General features: G+C 40.1%; 1 protein-coding gene across 1 annotated transcript in view; it reads right to left on the bottom strand.

Moving 5' to 3' along the window:
• Positions 1 to 22419, bottom strand: part of LOC137014506 (histone H2AX-like) — a 57116-nt gene that overhangs the window by 24559 nt on the left and 10138 nt on the right. The window contains exon 2 of the mRNA XM_067378856.1: positions 16220 to 16228. Coding sequence (XP_067234957.1) covers positions 16220 to 16228 — 9 coding nt within the window. The remainder of the gene's footprint in view (positions 1 to 16219; positions 16229 to 22419) is intronic.

Here is a 22419-nt window from a genome sequence, read left to right as displayed (position 1 = left end):
GCACACAGTGACCACAGTATGAGCACACAGTGACCAGAGTATGAGCACACAGTGATCACAGTATGAGCACACAGTGACCAGAGTATGAGCACACAGTGACCACAGTATGAGCACACAGTGACCAGAGTATGAGCACACAGTGACCACAGTATGAGCACACAGTGACCACAGTATGAGCACACAGTGAGTGCGCAGTGACATAACAGTGATCACAGTATGAGCACACAGTGACCACAGTATGAGCACACAGTGACCACAGTATGAGCACACAGTGATCACAGTATGAGCACACAGTGACCACAGTATGAGCACACAGTGACCAGAGTATGAGCACACAGTGACCAGAGTATGAGCACACAGTGACCAGAGTATGAGCACACAGTGACCACAGTATGAGCACACAGTGACCAGAGTATGAGCACACAGTGACCAGAGTATGAGCACACAGTGACCAGAGTATGAGCACACAGTGACCAGAGTATGAGCACACAGTGACCACAGTATGAGCACACAGTGACCACAGTATGAGCACACAGTGACCAGAGTATGAGCACACAGTGATCAGAGTATGAGCACACAGTGACCACAGTATGAGCACACAGTCAGTGCGCAGTGACATCACAGTGATCACAGTATGAGCACACAGTGACCAGAGTATGAGCACACAGTGACCAGAGTATGAGCACACAGTGATCACAGTATGAGCACACAGTGACCACAGTATGAGCACACAGTGACCAGAGTATGAGCACACAGTGACCAGAGTATGAGCACACAGTGACCAGAGTATGAGCACACAGTGACCACAGTATGAGCACACAGTGACCAGAGTATGAGCACACAGTGACCAGAGTATGAGCACACAGTGACCAGAGTATGAGCACACAGTGACCAGAGTATGAGCACACAGTGACCACAGTATGAGCACAAAGTGACCACAGTATGAGCACACAGTGACCAGAGTATGAGCACACAGTGATCACAGTATGAGCACACAGTGATCACAGTATGAGCACACAGTGACCAGAGTATGAGCACACAGTGACCACAGTATGAGCACACAGTGACCACAGTATGAGCACACAGTGATCAGAGTATGAGCACACAGTGATCACAGTATGAGCACACAGTGACCAGAGTATGAGCACACATTGACCAGAGTATGAGCACACAGTGACCAGAGTATGAGCACACAGTGACCACAGTATGAGCACACAGTGACCAGAGTATGAGCACACAGTGACCACAGTATGAGCACACAGTGACCAGAGTATGAGCACACAGTGACCAAAGTATGAGCACACAGTGACTAGAGTATAAGCACACAGTGACCACAGTATGAGCACACAGTGACCAGAGTATGAGCACACAGTGACCAGAGTATGAGCACACAGTGACCAGAGTATGAGCACACAGTGACCAGAGTATGAGCACACAGTGACCACAGTATGAGCACACAGTGACCAGAGTATGAGCACACAGTGACCACAGTATGAGCACACAGTGACCAGAGTATGAGCACACAGTGATCACAGTATGAGCACACAGTGACCACAGTATGAGCACACAGTGACCACAGTATGAGCACACAGTGATCACAGTATGAGCACACAGTGACCAGAGTATGAGCACACAGTGACCAGAGTATGAGCACACAGTGATCACAGTATGAGCACACAGTGATCACAGTATGAGCACACAGTGACCAGAGTATGAGCACACAGTGACCAGAGTATGAGCACACAGTGACCACAGTATGAGCACACAGTGACCAGAGTATGAGCACACAGTGACCACAGTATGAGCACACAGTGACCAGAGTATGAGCACACAGTGATCACAGTATGAGCACACAGTGACCACAGTATGAGCACACAGTGATCACAGTATGAGCACACAGTGACCAGAGTATGAGCACACAGTGACCACAGTATGAGCACACAGTGACCAGAGTATGAGCACACAGTGACCAGAGTATAAGCACACAGTGACCAGAGTATGAGCACACAGTGACCAGAGTATAAGCACACAGTGACCAGAGTATGAGCACACAGTGACCAGAGTATAAGCACACAGTGACCAGAGTATGAGCACACAGTGACCAGAGTATGAGCACACAGTGACCATAGTATAAGCACACAGTGACCAGAGTATGAGCACACAGTGACCAGAGTATAAGCACACAGTGACCAGAGTATGAGCACACAGTGACCAGAGTATAAGCACACAGTGACCAGAGTATGAGCACACAGTGACCAGAGTATGAGCACACAGTGACCAGAGTATGAGCACACAGTGATCACAGTATGAGCACACAGTGAGTGCGCAGTGACATCACAGTGACCACAGTATGAGCACACAGTGACCACAGTATGAACACACAGTGACCACAGTATGAGCACACAGTGACCACAGTATGAGCACACAGTGATCACAGTATGAGCACACAGTGACCACAGTATGAGCACACAGTGACCAGAGTATGAGCACACAGTGACCACAGTATGAGCACACAGTGAGTGCGCAGTGACATCACAGTGACCACAGTATGAGCACACAGTGACCACAGTATGAGCACACAGTGATCACAGTATGAGCACACAGTGATCACAGTATGAGCACACAGTGATCACAGTATGAGCACACAGTGACCAGAGTATGAGCACACAGTGACCACAGAATGAGCACACAGTGACCACAGTATGAGCACACAGTGATCACAGTATGAGCACACAGTGATCACAGTATGAGCACACAGTGATCAGAGTATGAGCACACAGTGATCACAGTATGAGCACACAGTGATCAGAGTATGAGCACACAGTGACCAGAGTATGAGCACACAGTGACCACAGTATGAGCAGACAGTGACCAGAGTATGAGCACACAGTGACCAGAGTATGAGCACACAGTAACCACAGTATGAGCACACAGTGATCACAGTATGAGCACACAGTGATCACAGTATGAGCACACAGTGATCACAGTATGAGCACACAGTGACCACAGTATGAGCACACAGTGACCACAGTATGAGCACACAGTGATCACAGTATGAGCACACAGTGATCAGAGTATGAGCACACAGTGATCACAGTATGAGCACACAGTGATCAGAGTATGAGCACACAGTGACCACAGTATGAGCAGACAGTGATCACAGTATGAGCACACAGTGATCAGAGTATGAGCACACAGTGACCACAGTATGAGCAGACAGTGACCAGAGTATGAGCACACAGTGACCAGAGTATGAGCACACAGTGACCACAGTATGAGCACACTGTGATCACAGTATGAGCACACAGTGACCACAGTATGAGCACACAGTGATCACAGTATGAGCACACAGTGACCACAGTATGAGCACACAGTGACCAGAGTATGAGCACACAGTGACCACAGTATGAGCACACAGTGATCACAGTATGAGCACACAGTGACCACAGTATGAGCACACAGTGACCAGAGTATGAGCACACAGTGACCACAGTATGAGCAGACAGTGACCAGAGTATGAGCACACAGTGAGTGCGCAGTGACATCACAGTGACCAGAGTATGAGCACACAGTGACCACAGTATGAGCACACAGTGACCAGAGTATGAGCACACAGTGACCAGAGTATGAGCACACAGTGACCAGAGTATGAGCACACAGTGACCAGAGTATGAGCACACAGTGACCACAGTATGAGCACACAGTGATCATAGTATGAGCACACAGTGACCAGAGTATGAGCACACAGTGACCAGAGTATGAGCACACAGTGATCACAGTATGAGCACACAGTGATCACAGTATGAGCACACAGTGACCAGAGTATGAGCACACAGTGACCAGAGTATGAGCACACAGTGACCACAGTATGAGCACACAGTGACCAGAGTATGAGCACACAGTGACCACAGTATGAGCACACAGTGACCAGAGTATGAGCACACAGTGATCACAGTATGAGCACACAGTGACCACAGTATGAGCACACAGTGATCACAGTATGAGCACACAGTGACCAGAGTATGAGCACACAGTGACCAGAGTATGAGCACACAGTGACCAGAGTATAAGCACACAGTGACCAGAGTATGAGCACACAGTGACCAGAGTATAAGCACACAGTGACCAGAGTATGAGCACACAGTGACCAGAGTATAAGCACACAGTGACCAGAGTATGAGCACACAGTGACCAGAGTATGAGCACACAGTGACCAGAGTATAAGCACACAGTGACCAGAGTATGAGCACACAGTGACCAGAGTATAAGCACACAGTGACCAGAGTATGAGCACACAGTGACCAGAGTATAAGCACACAGTGACCAGAGTATGAGCACACAGTGATCACAGTATGAGCACACAGTGAGTGCGCAGTGACATCACAGTTACCACAGTATGAGCACACAGTGACCACAGTATGAGCACACAGTATGAGCACACAGTGACCACAGTATGAGCACACAGTGATCACAGTATGAGCACACAGTGACCACAGTATGAGCACACAGTGACCAGAGTATGAGCACACAGTGACCACAGTATGAGCACACAGTGAGTGCGCAGTGACATCACAGTGACCACAGTATGAGCACACAGTGACCACAGTATGAGCACACAGTGATCACAGTATGAGCACACAGTGATCACAGTATGAGCACACAGTGATCACAGTATGAGCACACAGTGACCAGAGTATGAGCACACAGTGACCACAGAATGAGCACACAGTGACCACAGTATGAGCACACAGTGATCACAGTATGAGCACACATTGATCACAGTATGAGCACACAGTGATCAGAGTATGAGCACACAGTGATCACAGTATGAGCACACAGTGATCAGAGTATGAGCACACAGTGACCAGAGTATGAGCACACAGTGACCACAGTATGAGCAGACAGTGACCAGAGTATGAGCACACAGTGACCAGAGTATGAGCACACAGTAACCACAGTATGAGCACACAGTGATCACAGTATGAGCACACAGTGATCACAGTATGAGCACACAGTGATCACAGTATGAGCACACAGTGACCACAGTATGAGCACACAGTGACCACAGTATGAGCACACAGTGATCACAGTATGAGCACACAGTGATCACAGTATGAGCACACAGTGATCAGAGTATGAGCACACAGTGATCACAGTATGAGCACACAGTGATCAGAGTATGAGCACACAGTGACCACAGTATGAGCACACAGTGACCAGAGTATGAGCACACAGTGACCAGAGTATGAGCACACAGTGACCACAGTATGAGCACACAGTGATCACAGTATGAGCACACAGTGACCACAGTATGAGCACACAGTGATCACAGTATGAGCACACAGTGACCACAGTATGAGCACACAGTGACCAGAGTATGAGCACACAGTGACCACAGTATGAGCACACAGTGATCACAGTATGAGCACACAGTGACCAGAGTATGAGCACACAGTGACCAGAGTATGAGCAGATAGTGATCACAGTGAGAACACAGTGACCAGAGTATGAGCACACAGTGACCAGAGTATGAGCACACAGTGATCACAGTATGAGCACACAGTGACCACAGTATGAGCACACAGTGATCACAGTATGAGCACACAGTGACCACAGTATGAGCACACAGTGACCAGAGTATGAGCACACAGTGACCACAGTATGAGCACACAGTGACCACAGTATGAGCACACAGTGATCACAGTATGAGCACACAGTGACCACAGTATGAGCACACAGTGATCACAGTATGAGCACACAGTGATCACAGTATGAGCACACAGTGACCACAGTATGAGCACACAGTGATCACAGTATGAGCACACAGTGACCAGAGTATGAGCACACAGTGACCAGAGTATGAGCACACAGTGACCAGAGTATGAGCACACAGTGACCAGAGTATGAGCACACAGTGATCACAGTATGAGCACACAGTGATCACAGTATGAGCACACAGTGACCACGGTTTGAGCACACAGTGATCACAGTATGAGCAGATAGTGATCACAGTATGAGCACACAGTGACCACAATATGAGCACACAGTGATCAAAGTATGAGCACACAGTGATCACAGTATGAGAACACAGTGACCACAATATGAGCACACAGTGATCAAAGTATGAGCACACAGTGATCACAGTATGAGCACACAGTGACCACAGTATGAGCACACAGTGACCACAGTATGAGCACACAGTGAGCACACAGTGACCACAGTATGAGCACACAGTGATCACAGTATGAGCACACAGTGACCACAGTATGAGCACACAGTGATCACAGTATGAGCACACAGTGACCACAGTATGAGCACACAGTGATCACAGTATGAGCACACAGTGATCACAGTATGAGCACACAGTGACCACAGTATGAGCACACAGTGATCACAGTATGAGCACACAGTGATCACAGTATGAGCACACAGTGATCACAGTATGAGCACACAGTTAGTGCGCAGTGACATCACAGTGATCACAGTATGAGCACGCAGTGAGTGTGATGTGACCTCATATTTCCACCACAGTATGAGTGCACTGTGATTGTGCAGTGACCTCATGTTGTGAACAAAGTATGAGCACACAGTGAGAGCTCTGTGTGGTTACACTTTTAGTTCACTGTGACACTCACATTATGACCGCACCATGAGAATATTGTGAGCTCATAGTGACATCATTGTGTGATCAAATTGTTGACTGGGGTGATACATTCTCTGTTTACAGGCTGAAAGTGCTACACCCACAAAGTAGATTTTATATACTTTAAATAGTTGTAATCTAGTTTATTTTATTTGTTTTATACTAAAAAGTATCAATATACTTCCTCTTTACTTAAAATACATCAGTTTTTATATAACAATATATTTTAAGTAAAACTATTGCAATTTATTTGAGTAGTTATTTGTATGTTTTTGTTGTGTACAAGAAATGTTATAAAAGTGAGTTGACATACACAATTTATTAGAGCAGCTGTTGATGTGGCAGGTGTGTGTTCATCAAACTTAAATGTTTTAAATTTTATAAGTTGGCATTACCCTTTTTCACTGGCGAGACTCACAGGCAGCGCAGCATCTTCCTCGGCACTTCAACTGTTTGTTTGCTACAGCGGATCTGAATTTCAGGGACTGATAACACGGTAAGTTGAGCAAATTTAGCCGAATGATTGTTGATCTAAAGGCACGCGAAATTGCTTACTCCATAGGAAGGTGAGGTTAGGCTTGCAAATTGTACTGTATAGCTAGCTATCCTGCACTCATGGCATGTTAAGATGGCTGCACAGTGCTAAACAGTGTGGTCTTGTAGGCAACGATCGGCATCCCTCACCGGAGAACGTGTAGTTAATATGAAATTAAATAAGTGTAGTCATGCATACTATGTGTTTTAAGTCTAATTTGGCTAACGCTAACTAACGATTAAAAGTGATATTATTTGTAAAATCAATGCCAAAACACATATTAGGCACGACTACAGCACTTATTTAATTTCATATTAACAACACGTTCTCCGGTGGGGGATGCCGTTGTCGTGGGGTGTCGTGGGGTTATCATCAGCAGCAGATAGTTGTATGATTTTAGATATTTGATGCATGTTTTGTTTTTTTTATGCTGCATAGTAAATTAATAACAGATTTTTGGTTGAAAAAAAAAAAAAAAAAAAACTAAAATATTTCTATCCTATTACTTAAATAAGTTACATTTACCTTAACCTATTTTCCTGGTCTTTAGATGCCAAAGAAGTTTTGTTACCTTGGGTCTTCAAGCTTCACATCCAGGTAAGAAAAACTTCAAAATAAATACAATTACAGCTATAACTATTCCTTATGGAAGCCCGTTTCCGCCAAAAAAAAAAAAAAAAAAAACTCCAACAAAAAAAAAAAAAAAAAAAAAAAATAGCCACTAAAAAAAAAAAGATTAATTGTGACTTTTTATCTCAGAATTGCGAGTTATAAAGTCAGAATTCTGAGATATAAAGTCGCAATTGCGAGTTATAAAGTCAGAATTCTGAGATATAAAGTCGCAATTGTGAGTTATAAAGTCAGAATTCTGAGATATAAAGTCGCAATAGCGTGATATAAAGTCAGAATTCTGAGATATAAAGTCGCAATTGCGTGATATAAAGTCAGAATTGCGAGATATAAAGTCGCAATTGCGTGATATAAAGTCAGAATTCTGAGATATAAAGTCGCAATTGCGAGTTATAAAGTCAGAATTCTGAGATATAAAGTCGCAATTGCGAGTTATAAAGTCAGAATTCTGAGATATAAAGTCGCAATTGCGTGATATAAAGTCAGAATTCTGAGATATAAAGTCGCAATTGCGAGTTATAAAGTCAGAATTCTGAGATATAAAGTCGCAATTGCGAGTTATAAAGTCAGAATTCTGAGATATAAAGTCGCAATTGCAAGTTATAAAGTCAGAATTCTGAGATATAAAGTCGCAATTGCGTGATATAAAGTCAGAATTCTGAGATATAAAGTCGCAATTGCGAGTTATAAAGTCAGAATTCTGAGATATAAAGTCGCAATTGCGTGATATAAAGTCAGAATTGCGAGATATAAAGTCGCAATTGCGTGATATAAAGTCAGAATTCTGAGATATAAAGTCGCAATTGCGTGATATAAAGTCAGAATTCTGAGATATAAAGTCGCAATTGCGTGATAAAAAGTCAGAATTCTGAGATATAAAGTCGCAATTGCGAGTTATAAAGTCAGAATTCTGAGATATAAAGTCGCAATTGCGAGTTATAAAGTCAGAATTCTGAGATATAAAGTCGCAATTGCGAGTTATAAGTTCAGAATTCTGAGATATAAAGTCGCAATTGCGTGATATAAAGTCAGAATTCTGAGATATAAAGTCGCAATTGCGTGATATAAAGTCAGAATTGCGAGATATAAAGTCGCAATTGCGTGATATAAAGTCAGAATTCTGAGATATAAAGTCGCAATTGCGTGATAAAAAGTCAGAATTCTGAGATATAAAGTCGCAATTGCGAGTTATAAAGTCAGAATTCTGAGATATAAAGTCGCAATTGCGTGATATAAAGTCAGAATTTCTGACTTTTTCTCACAACTGTGAAACGTTATTTCTCACAGTTCTTACTTTGCTTGCGTTTCCTTTCATTGCGACTGACCATCAGGATTGCTGCTTTGTTATTTTTATACATAAAATAGAGGACATCATAAATGATTATTTTTAGCGCCGATTTACCAATAAAGAAATATTGACTTCACTGGAGGAGACACATAAAGATTAGTCTCCGGACATATGCATTATGCAGGAATATGCATATATAATGTTTCCACGGTAACCTTGTACACAGCGTTTCAAGGAGAAAAAACAGCTTTTACTGCCATCTAGTGGGCTTAATACTAAAACAACCAATACCTATCATGTTTCATTTACTTTGCAACTCAAGGGTAGAATCATGCAATTCTGCAAATTACAGTCGAGGTATTTGGACAATAAAAGTTGTTTTTAACAGAATGGATACACTAATGAATTTTGCACGATAATAACAATATCATAATAATCATAATAAGAAGAAGAAGAATCAGCTGTGGCGGAGGCGCAATAAATCAGACAAAGCTGAAGTGGCACATTTTAATACATCCAACAGCTTCAGACTTCACTGCAGCACGGCTATCGTTGATGCACTGTTATAGACAGAGACACTGACCATCAGTTAATTGCGAGAAAAAAAGTCAGAATTCTGACTTTTTATCACGCAATTGCGACTTTATATCTCAGAATTCTGACTTTTTATCACGCAATTGCGACTTTATATCTCAGAATTCTGACTTTATATCACGCAATTGCGACTTTATATCTCAGAATTCTGATTTTATATCACGCAATTGTGACTTTATATCTCAGAATTCTGACTTTATAACTCGCAATTGCGACTTTATATCTCAGAATTCTGACTTTTTATCACGCAATTGCGACTTTATATCTCAGAATTCTGACTTTATATCACGCAATTGTGACTTTATATCTCAGAATTCTGACTTTATATCACGCAATTCTGACTTTATATCTCAGAATTCTGACTTTATAACTCGCAATTGCGACTTTATATCTCAGAATTCTGACTTTTTATCACACAATTGCGACTTTATATCTCAGAATTCTGACTTTTTATCACGCAATTGCGACTTTATATCTCAGAATTCTGACTTTTTATCTCAGAATTCTGATTTTATATCACGCAATTGTGACTTTATATCTCAGAATTCTGACTTTATAACTCGCAATTGCGACTTTATATCTCAGAATTCTGACTTTTTATCACGCAATTGCGACTTTATATCTCAGAATTCTGACTTTTTATCACGCAATTGCGACTTTATATCTCAGAATTCTGACTTTTTATCACGCAATTGCGACTTTATATCTCAGAATTCTGACTTTATATCACGCAATTGCGACTTTATATCTCAGAATTCTGACTTTTTATCACGCAATTGCGACTTTATATCTCAGAATTCTGACTTTATATCACGCAATTGCGACTTTATATCTCGCAATTCTGACTTTATATCACGCAATTGCGACTTTATATCTCAGAATTCTGACTTTATAACTCGCAATTGCGACTATATATCTCAGAATTCTGACTTTATAACTCGCAATTCTGATATAAAAAAGTCGCAATTAATATATATATATATTTTTTTTTTAGTGTCTTTTTTTTTTTTTAGTGGCGGAAACGGGCTTCCATAATTCCCAGTTAAGTAAAACATAGAAAAAATTGCAAACGTGTGAGCTCCATACAATTACATTTCTGAAGATGTTTTTATGTACCTACCACCAATAGAAGATATGATCATCTATGATCTTCTCCCCACAAAAAAAAACAGTAAAAATCACCAAATAGAGCAGTTTCTTATTATCAGTCAGTCTTTCTCTGAGGCAGTTTGCTTGCTAAACAATGCCAGACTGAATGTAAAAAATAATATGATGTTTTGTCATTTTTTTAAGGAAACATCATCAAAGTGGAGACAGCTGTAAAATTTCGAGCCATCCTGGACCATGAAATAAAGAAACTTTGTCTTCTTGGAATGCCACATACAGTTAAAGAGTTTAAAGAAGTGATAAAAGAAACATTTGGGATCTCAGTGGACCAGGATTTTGATGACTTTGTTACTTTAAGTTCAACTGATGACCTGAAGGATAGGGACACACTGAATGAAGGTAGTGTATGTTCTACCTGTCATATTGTTTACAAATGTTGACATTCCTGAGCTTATGGTTGTGAATTTTGATCAGATTTTACTTTTTAACAGGAACCATTTGCCTGTGGAGAAAAGTGGTCCTGAGATGCCTGATTGAGTACATGGGGGAGAGACAGGGAGACCTCATCCACCATGTACATATTGGGCTTAAAGCTACTTGTCTATTTTTCTGTATGTATTAATATTAAGATGATAGGGGGTTATTACATTTGCTCTTGGAAGATATTTAAACTCTGTAGCTTAATAAACAGTAATATGATGATCAATCAGGAAAGGAAAATTGCATTGTTTTATTGTAATGCATCCTTTGAACCAGAAAAAGACAACATTCATGCTAAAGTAGATCATGATAGTATAGTACCCACACTCTATGGCATTGTCATGGTAGACTTCACTCTGGTCACATGCTCTAGCCACAGTGTATCCACCACCTTTAGCAACAAAAGTACAATTTTGACTTTGTGTCTTATCTGTCTTCTACCTGTCTGCTATATTCATCTCATTACCTGTTTGTCTGACCAAACTCTTGATTCTTTTTTTGTCTGCACTAATAGAGTCATGATGAAACAGAGGTGCACACGGAGCTCGGCAGTTGCCCACTGAAAATGTACATGTGCCATCAGCCCGATACGATTGGGATCATCATTGAAGGGCAGCCCGTGGTCAGAGGTGTGCCAAACCTGTCAAAAGCATGCTGCCTCCTGTTTGGACTTAACTATGCCCTCGACCCAGGGGTGTACTTTGTGGGGGGAGGTAACCCCCCCAATATTCAAATGCTTCAGTTACAACCCATCCCCCCCCCAATATTTCAACATGAAAATCACAGTAGATCAAATGAAAAATATGTAGAATTCATTTATTTTGTAACAATAATTTTGTTTCTATTCAAATATGAGTTTGTCATAATAAATTAGACAAAAATATTCTCCCCTCTTCATTGAACCGATTGGTAACACCCAACCAATGCGCGTCGCTCTTTCACCAAAACAACGCGAGTGGTGCTGTAGTGTTAGAATGAGAGAGCGCGGGTAGCACCAAAAATGAAGAGAACCGCTGCACAGCCAACTATATTAAACCGCTGATCCATTAAATAGAATAAAGCATGTACTGAGAAGGAGGTATGAGAATGTTGTGTAATACACTCATATTTTAGCTAGCTAATCCATTGCAATGTACCCATACCTATCAGTGTAACTGTAACCAGTTACCAAAACAACCGTCTGTTTTGTTTGTTCATTTTTCAATACTGTCTGTAATGATCAATGACAAAAGTATTCACATCGGTGTTTGTTTTCTTCCTAAATTAATCTGACTTTTGAACGAATTGGCTGAATGAACGATTTAAGTGACTCACTCAATAAAACAGATAGATAGATAATCCAATAACGCTACACATAAAAGAGATTATTATTTTTTAATAATAAAAAAAAAAAAAACAGGCAGCATACGTTCAACCCCCCCAATGTTGAAACCAAATCTACGCCCTTGCCTCGACCTCATGTTTCCCTCAAAACTGGTGAACACTTTTGAGATACTGTATATCAGAGACTCTTTTTGGGATTGGACCCCTGCATCCTAAGTCATCATCCAAGTACGCAAATCTCCTCACCAAGTTGTTTTAGATGATTTATCAATGGCGTATGGCATTGTTTTCCATAATGTGATACAATATGATGTTATGGCTCACATTTACCTTTATCTAAACATTGCAGATTTTGATATTTCGCCTTACTGTTCAGAACAGGTTGAAAATACACTTGTAGAGGGTTTATATATATATATATATATATATATATATATATATATATATATATATATATATATATATTTTTTTTTTTTTTTTTTTTTTTTATTATTATTGTGTACATGTACGGCCACATTTATTGCCTGTTTTGTACTCACTGTTAAGAGTGACACTTGTTGACATTGAATAAATGTTATTGTCTTCAATCCATCTTCCCATCTTTTTTTTCTTCAATTGAATTTGTAATTGTTATTGTTTTTAAATTTTATTGTTATTAAATCTAATCACTGAAGTGCTTAGAATATAGACATTTAGATTTCTTTTCTGAGGTTATAGCCAGGACTCAATTAAAATGTTTTTTTCACATATAATTAGGTTAATTTTACTAAGAAAATAAAGTTCATAAAACCTAATTAAAATGAGTACAGGTAACTTGTAGCAACCCATAAATAAGTTACCTGTACCAATAAAAGTAGGTTTATCCAACGGAGTATTACTAGTACTATTAGTTAACTCAACTTGATTTTGTTGTGTTTGTATTAAGTAATGTTACAGCGTTTATTATATTTAAAAAAGGCTGCAAGTTGACTCAACTTAAAACATCCAATGCAGCCACTTGCCTCACTTTTTATAAGTTAGATCTAGGTATTACTTTTTACAGTAACATGGCAAACCAGAATAGCTTTTGCGAAATCTCAATTTCAAGTTCAATTTGTCCCAATCATCTGCACACAGGTAGAAAGTTTAGGTGTTACATTGCTGCTAGAAAACTGATTAACAGACTGTTGCTAGAATGTGAAGAATAAACTGTTTGAAATATCCTGATTGATAATCGATTGTGTTATGCTCATAAAAACTAATTTTCAGTGCTATTCTATCAATCTATTGTATCCTATTTTACAGATGTGTGGTTGAAGTGCTGAGAACCTTTTGCACTATGGTTCCAACTTTTGCCAGCTGGTTCACAGAGTGCGAAAAGATGTCAACCTCTGCTGCCTTCAGGGCGATGTGTGGCAATGACAGCTGGGGATAGGGAAATTTTAAGGCAGACATAGCATTGTACAGGGTAACAAAACTACAAACATGTCATGTCAGTGCACTCTGTTATAGACATGCTCACACACAATATAGGGAACACATAGCAGCAGTCTAAGAGGGTGGAGCAAATGTGCATCAAAATCTTAACTTCTACTGGGTTCATCAACTCGCACTGTCCCTTCCAAATAAATATATCTAAGATCCAAATACTTAGAGCATTAGTATACACTGTATTATAGGATCAGTCAAATAAAAAAAAAAAATACCACTAGTCAAATTGTACATCTGTGTCAAAATCTGTGCATTGTTATTGTGTATTGCAGGTGCCATAGATGGATGCCACATAAAACCACAAGGGCCACCTGTCAGAGGAGGGGACTACTCAATAGAAAAGGTTACTCTTCTGTAGTCCTCCAGGGTATTGTGGATGGAAAAGGGAGGTTTCGGGACATCTTTGTAGGAGCACCTGGTAATTGTATATTGAATCCTGTAACTGTCATGCACCAATATACCACAAGCACATTCCTTCGAGGCATAGCATACACAGCAATAAATCACTTCTGATATTCAGGCAGGGTTCATGACTGCAGGATCCTCAGGAAATCCACCTTCTTTGCGAGATGGGCAGAAAAAATGGGGAGGTGAGTATTTCGTAGCATCTTGGAGAAGACTGATGCTATGTGTTTACAAGTATGTCATTTTCAGTAGCGCCTGTATATGCTGGATGAGAACATATAGCTTAAACCCACAATTGCATTGGTCTGCCCTCCTCCTCTTCTACCGATGTCAGTCTTCTAGAATAAACAGATTATTTTGTTATACAAGTACATAATTTGCACTACCCCCTGTATAGGCTCTGTGCACAGCTGCAGTCTTGACAGAAAGGTCCTAATTAGTCCTGAAATTGGTGTGTCAGTTTGCACCTTTTTTGTCAAAACTGTTCACAATACACCCAAAAGCCCAATTTCTTCAAATGTCCTAGCTGCTCTGAAAATGTAAATGTTCCCACCTAGGGAACCTGTCCTCCTATTTTAAGGTACACAATACTCTGCGACAGCACATCAGTCGTGAATACCCATTTATTATCACGCCAACGCGGGGCAATGATGGCCTGACCATCCAGGACCAGCTGAGAAACACGCAGATCTGCAAATGACGCGTTGTGATGGAACAAGCTTATGGCAGGTAAGTAACTGCCCATAGCCTATCTCCTGTTTCCTGGTGTTTGAGCTGACTTTGTGTACTGTAATCTTTTAACATTTTTAAATGCAAGTGAGGCGAATAAAGGCTGGAATACACTACACGAGTTTTGCCCCGATTTTCCCCCCGATTTATAGTCTGAACAAGTTGACGCTAGTTGACAAAAATCAGAGCCAGTCTGCAGGTTTGAGCCGACAGATTGCATGGAAAATCGCGTAGTATATCAAGGTCATAGACTCCGATTTTTTAGCTTCAGATTTTGATTCCATCCAGTCGGAGGATATCAAACATGTTTGATATTCTGAGCCGATTTTAGAACACACATCAGTGCACTATATGTGTTGTTGTTATATAAATACAGTACACGATACAGTCATACGCTGCCCAAACAATGCAAATCAAGGGTGCAAAGTCAAAAAGATCGAGAAAAAAATGAGACTACTGTACAAAATCGGGTAATAAGGAAAAACTTACCTCATCCAGCGCACGAATCACAACCTTTGCGCCTGACGAGTAATCATGGTAATCATGTTGAGACACTAAAATATACCGCTTACAGCCGCTAGATGGAGCCTCGCCCGCGAGATCGCACATGACATTCATGAATGAGAAAATGCAGAATCTGCCGTTTTATATTTGTTTGCGGCAGTTTCGTCACACAGTCGGGTCAATACAGCTCACGTCGCTCCCAAGTTGAAAAATACGGCAATTCTTTTTTCATAACGCAATAAAAAAAATCACTGAAGAATAAGTGGAGCTCCCCCATGATAGAAAAATTGCTTCAGTAAGTACTGTACTGTTAGCTTTGTCTTGAGAGAGTTAGCAAACCACATTCTGCGGTAAATCCGGATTCATTCATTATTAAATATGTTAATATTCATCACTATTATACATTTACGCCAGAAGAATTATTAATTATATTACATTAAATGTACATAGCGACTGATTATGATAATTGATTACATTATAGGTAACAACTTTAATATTTATAAAACTACACAATTTACCTCTAACCTCTGTCCATACTGACTGTGTCTACCCACCCCTGTCTATCTCCAAAAGCATTTGCCTGGCATCTTCCACAACTCATCTCTTGCATTTGTTTCGCCTCTCTGTCATGCGTCTCCTAGCAACCAAGCATGTGTTTCTGTTTGTGTTCCGAACGATTTTAAAGTCTAGTAGTGTATGATGCCCGGCTTTTTTTCTGTAACCATTTACAAAGTCGGCAAGTGTTTGATGCCTAGTGTTTTAAAAATCTATTCAGATTTTAAAAATCGTGTAGTGTATTCCAGCCTTAAGAGATCTGCAAAACACCAGGCTGGATGTGGTGGTCAATCTGATCATGTCAGCCTGCATGCTCCATAATCTCTGCACCGGACCTACAGACATGTGCGAGGACCATCCCGCTGGGTGCCCTCGTCATGAGGATGAGAAGAGTTAATTTTCAAAAACAGATCTACTTTTTTGCAAGTTTCCTTTTGCTGCACATTCAAGGCAATTGTTCTTGTAATTAAATATTTAATGAACTATTAATTTGTTGTACCAGACTGATAACTTCAGTTCCTTTTTCACTATTTTGTTCTTCTTTCCCATTGAATGCAGTGTTGCAGTAGTGTGTCTCTGTTAATCGTTCTTCTAGCAGCAATGGATTCAAGAGTAATCACTGTACTAGCAGCGATGTTGTAATGTTTACTTGACCATCACATGGATGACGCTTGGGGCTGTTAAGGCACATGGATGTACAAGTATTATTATGGGGCATTGTGCATTTATCAAACAGCAAAATAGACAATAACTGCAAATATATGAAGATGAAACTATATTTATTAATGACAACAATTTCAAATGTTTAAACAAGTGGAACGATGTTCGAAAAATACAATTGAATGCACTGAATACAGTCAAACAACAATAGCCTTTTTGGAGAGGAGAGGAGAGGAGAGGAGAGGAGAGGTGTGTAAAGGAAAAATGCTTATGTGAGGATGTGTGAAGTAATTGATGGCCTTATAGGTAATCAGAATAGCCACAGAAGAGACAAATGGGACAATCTATTGCTTGCTGAGATACTATCTCATTAAATTCTCAAAAGAGATCCACAGAGCTCTCATTTCCTCAAGTATTTCACAGTGTCTCCTCTGGCTAGCTTGTTCTGAGTCCTGGATAACATCTACAAGCTGGTTTGCCGGTGCCCTAGTCCCCCTCAGTCTACGTCTGTTTGGTGTCCGTGTCCCCCCTGCTCTGCTGGTACCTGCACAATTCTCTGGACAAACCTCCCCTGCACTTGATGGCTGTCCCTGTTCCACCCCTGCACTCAGCACCTCTGGCCTACAGACATTTAGGCTCCCCTCATTATCTCCCACAACTGTGAATTCAATGTCATGCTGCCCTCCTAGACATGAATCCATCTGATAAAAAAACTTGAACCGAACTACCCCCCTCCCTGTGCTATTATTATTGTCCTTGACATCTTTGTAGCCAACGACAAGGGTCTGCCATTTTCAGGCCACTTTGGCTGGAGAGAAAACTGGGCCAAATTTTGCAGTCAGCCTACCGGCCATTTCCTCCCACAACTTTTTTTTTTCGCCCCCTTTCCCCTCTTGATTCTGGTGTTGAGCTCCTGCAGGCTCTGAGGGAGCTCATTGCCATGTGACTCCAGGTGTTCCCTGTGAGAGGAAAATCATTGAAACAATTAGAATGTCTGACTCGAATAAATCATTTGAGTTTATAATTTAGTTAATTAGTTCAGCCACCAAAAAAACGAAAAAAAAAAAAACACTATGCCTTTCAGATCGAAACTACTCTGATATTATGGATGCATTTTATATATATATATATATATATATATATATATATATATATATATATATATATATATATATATATATATATTATTTCTATAGTTCCTGTCATACAACAACATGAGACTGTCTCTTTCCAGAAAAGTAAATATACATGCATTGTTCTTATGAAAACTGAGTAACAAATCTAGATGTTTAATTTGATTATGATGCAGTGGAATCCTCTAATAGTGAGCATATTCATACAGGTGAAATCGATCACCATAATGGTTAGATAAGCAGAATTCAAGCATGTGTATAGAAATGATTCTGACTTAATATAACTACACATGGATGATCACTACATGTGAACACGACAAGCTGGTTCCACTGAATGAACTTATCTAATACATGCCTCATCAGCTTGATGAGAAACCAGGTGCTCTCCATAGTGAATACTGTCTCCTGCCCTGATAGACTGCCGGGGCCTGGGTCTGACTGGGATCCAGTACTGCTGGGGCATGACTGCCTGACTCTCCCTCCACACACAAGCTTTGTGACTCCAAAAATGGCTGGCTGCCATTGTTCGCTCCTTAATCAAGCATGAAATGTAACTGTCTATGTCAAGAACAGCATGCAATTGGATATAACTAAATTTAATCTTTTAAATAATAATTGGCAACAATATGCTGACAATACAATACAATGGGATCCTCTCTTAGCAATTATATCCACCCAGAACAAATTAAGTTGAGGATTTTGTCCCTTTTTGATATAAATGGATGACTACTATAGCCAAATTCAAGTATTTATATAGGAATGGTTCTGTCCCAAGCTTTTGGATCACTATAAACAGAGGATGATTTTTAAATGTGACCACTTTAAGTAGGTACCACTGTAATTTCAAGTCCTTGACAAAACTTACCAGGTGGAAGATGTAGAAGTACCCTTGCAGGCTGGCCTTCATCCAAAAAGTATAACCCCTAAGGGGACTGGTATAGAGGAGCCAAGAGGGCTTGGGTTCTGTCCACATTGAGAAATCCCCACATCTCCTCATCTAGATACACTGTGTTCGACTGGAAGCTGATTTCAGTACAGAAGATGTACATGGATTGTACTTTTGATGATAAAAGCATGAGATCAGGCACACTACTGGCTAGTTAAACATTGTATGCCTAATTTTGCTATGCTGAGAAATTGTACATTACATAATTTTTTTTATAAGCATCATCATTTGCATGGTCAAGTTCAGGTTCACCTAAAGTTAGCTATGCCCAACAAGTCCATGTGGCGATATACTTTCACAACATACTTATCGTTTCAGACACATAACATTGTAGGATCTAGGATAACGGTAGTTATTAGCTTTCTCTTCTGCAAATACAAAGTTTAACCTTATTCTTGATTAATCAACTGTAATACAGACCATAAACTCTTGTTGCAATCGTGATTCCATTTTACTGATATTAGCTATAGATGGTGTATTGTTAGATAAAAGTCAGTAACTTATTTGTGGTTAATGTTGTGCCCTTTCACCAAAACTGCATTGCATTGGAATAGTTTCAAATGTAGTTGTCGATGAAGTCACAGTGAGAGGAAGTTGTCACAGATGAGGAAAAATGTGGAGGCTCATCACCTTCAGGTTTTTCTGATGTTCTGCTGCGGTTGCAGTGACTTTACAGTATCCCAGAAAGTTTAATTGTGGTTCAGTGTGTTTCTCAGCCTGATGTCAATGATTTTGTAGCTCCAAACTCCAAAAAAAAAAAAAAAAACAACTTTACATTTAAAGGAGCTGTATGTAAGAAATCTATTTCAATTAATCATAAAATGGCCCTGATGTGTCACTAGACATTAAGAAATCATGTTCATTTCAAATACTTATATCACTGACAAAAGTAGTTTGGCTAGGATATTGTCATTTAAAAAGTGGACTTGCAGCCCTCAACTGATGTTGATGTTGTCATTTTGTGTTTTGGCCTGACGCGCCTCCCTCCACCTATCTACCAATCACGAAGTCAGTAGTGTTTCGGGATCCGTGTTGCCAGCTTTGCTGTAACCTACCCTAACTCCCGTTGGATAAAAATGTCTAATGTTACTAAATCAAAAAGACCTCGTTATAATTCAGAAATTCGTCGTGACAAAGTCCGAAATAAAACCAGAATTTGTATTGGAGATGCTTTTGAAAGATGGAGACGGCTGAAAACGGAGAAGAATTTGAACACAGACGACAACGTTGCTAATTTTCTCCTGGACAGGTAAGATTCATCTATGCTTGGCTAACTTGTACTTGATGTCAATGGACATTTCATATATTCATGACAGTCGAACAAAGTTATGCATGTTTGTGCAAAGTAACATAACGTTAGCTCACATGGACGTATGCTCTGTCATTATGCTGAGAGGAAAACAACATTAGCACGCCCATTATGGCAATTTGAAACGTAATTGAGACAGTAGCCTAATGTTACCTCAGTAAAAATGATTTGTCATTTGTTATTCACGTATATCGTGGACTAAGTTACACATGCTGCAAGTTGACCTGTATGACCATTGCTAATTTAATTTAGTTACTCTAATATTTGACTGAAAACAACCCTTTGATAGCCATTGGTGATATTGAATTTGTCCTGCAATTGCTGTGGCAAATGTTTTGGTTATTTGTTAGCCAACTTATGACAAAAACTTTAGTACTTGTAAATCTTTTTTTTTTTTTTTTTTTTTCGTATTGAAAAATAAGGAATTTTTATTTTGTTGTTTATTTTTGTTTTGTTTTATTATTATCCTTTTATTATCCATTAGTGATGGTGTGGAAGCATTACAGTAGGTGCAATTCCAAGGAAAAATAACTTTTTCTAATGTCCATAACACTAATGAAAAGCACAGTGTAGCCTATGATGTGAAAAATTTGGGCCATTTGGAACGTTTTGTAACCTACTTGTTTTTCATGCAAGTTCTACAGCCAAAAATAATAGAATGTCATGTAATCTTTCACATCACATATTTTAGCATTATGGACGTGTGCTGCAGGGTAAGTAAAAAAATACAGCTGGCCACTTTCACTTATAGCATCAGCTAAATGAATAGCTGTATCTTTGATATAGGGCTGGGCGATGTATCGAATGCTTTTGTCACGCGCATTTCTTCAGTAAAGCCGGTTCCCTGATTGCCGCTAAATCGCCATCACCCGCTTTCAAATTAAGCGGCATTTAATAGACAGAGCCGTAGTTCACTGATAAGACACGCAATATCGCGTTCAATATCGATATGTATCGCCGTCGATATTGAACGCGATATTGCGTGTCTTGACTTGTTAACAGAACAAGTATCTTTTACTTTTTATAGAAGCCTTTAGTTGATATCTTCTGCGTATTGTGAAGAATATAAAGGTTTGCGGCAGCTTAAAACACTTTAATTGAGTATTTACATAAATAAGAGTCAGTGTGTGCTAAAAAATGGAAGGTCGGGTGACAATGATATGTAAATTAAACTTGACATATCTCACTTTTTTTTTTTCTTCCAGATCCTCACCTCATGGCCAGTGGAGAGAAACTGTGAGACAAACACCCACAACCAGGCATTTTCAAATTACTGCACGAGCTTGTGGGCCTTAATCTTGTGGATTCTAAATTTGGCCCTGTGCCATTTGGGTCTTACCAGTGCCCTCCTGAGAAGAGTAGAGGCAGTATTAAACATCCTGGTGTCCCTGAATTTCCTCAGTTGCCTGATGAAGGTTACCATTTTAAATTTCATTACAAATTTGAGCCCAACTACAAGCAACAATGCCACTTAGAAAGCCTTAAGGTGTCGAGGGAGATCTCTGCTACTATTGAGGCAGAAACACGAATGCAGTCAGAATTCGCGGGGTGTCTACTGCTAAAGCATTATCTGCTCGCATTTTGTGAGGAACTCCTCAGACAGCTACTCAGATTTTTGTGATGTCTCTGTGAAGCAGTGTGGGATCATCATCCACCCTGATGCGCCTCACCTTGCAGCCAGCCCTGATGCTAAGGTCTTCAACCCAAGAGAAACATCGCCATTTGGGTTGGCAGAGGTAAAGAGTTGCGACGTTGAAGACGTTTCTCAAGTTAAACACCTGATCACAGTTCACGGCCAGGCCTGCCTTAAGAAAAGCCACAAGTATTACTATCAGGTTCAAGGCCAGCTGGCCTTAAGCGGACTTTTTATTATAACATCTACACAGATGTATTATTACATTGAGGCAGAATTTTCAAATGTAAATAGTTCTGTGTACATCTGTGATGTATGTATTTGCTGTTGTAAATCATTTTTCAATGTACAATTTCTTTCAATGTTGCATTTTTAAGTAAATATATACAGGCTTGCAAGAAACTGCTTCCAACCTTGTTTGTATATTATGCTTTGATCTACTATGGAAGCTTTTGATTAGTTTCCTTCACCTCAC

Source organism: Chanodichthys erythropterus, chromosome 24 (assembly GCF_024489055.1).
Source record: "Chanodichthys erythropterus isolate Z2021 chromosome 24, ASM2448905v1, whole genome shotgun sequence".
Taxonomy (NCBI): Eukaryota; Metazoa; Chordata; class Actinopteri; order Cypriniformes; family Xenocyprididae; genus Chanodichthys; species Chanodichthys erythropterus.
This window is presented reverse-complemented; position numbering and strand designations above follow the sequence as displayed.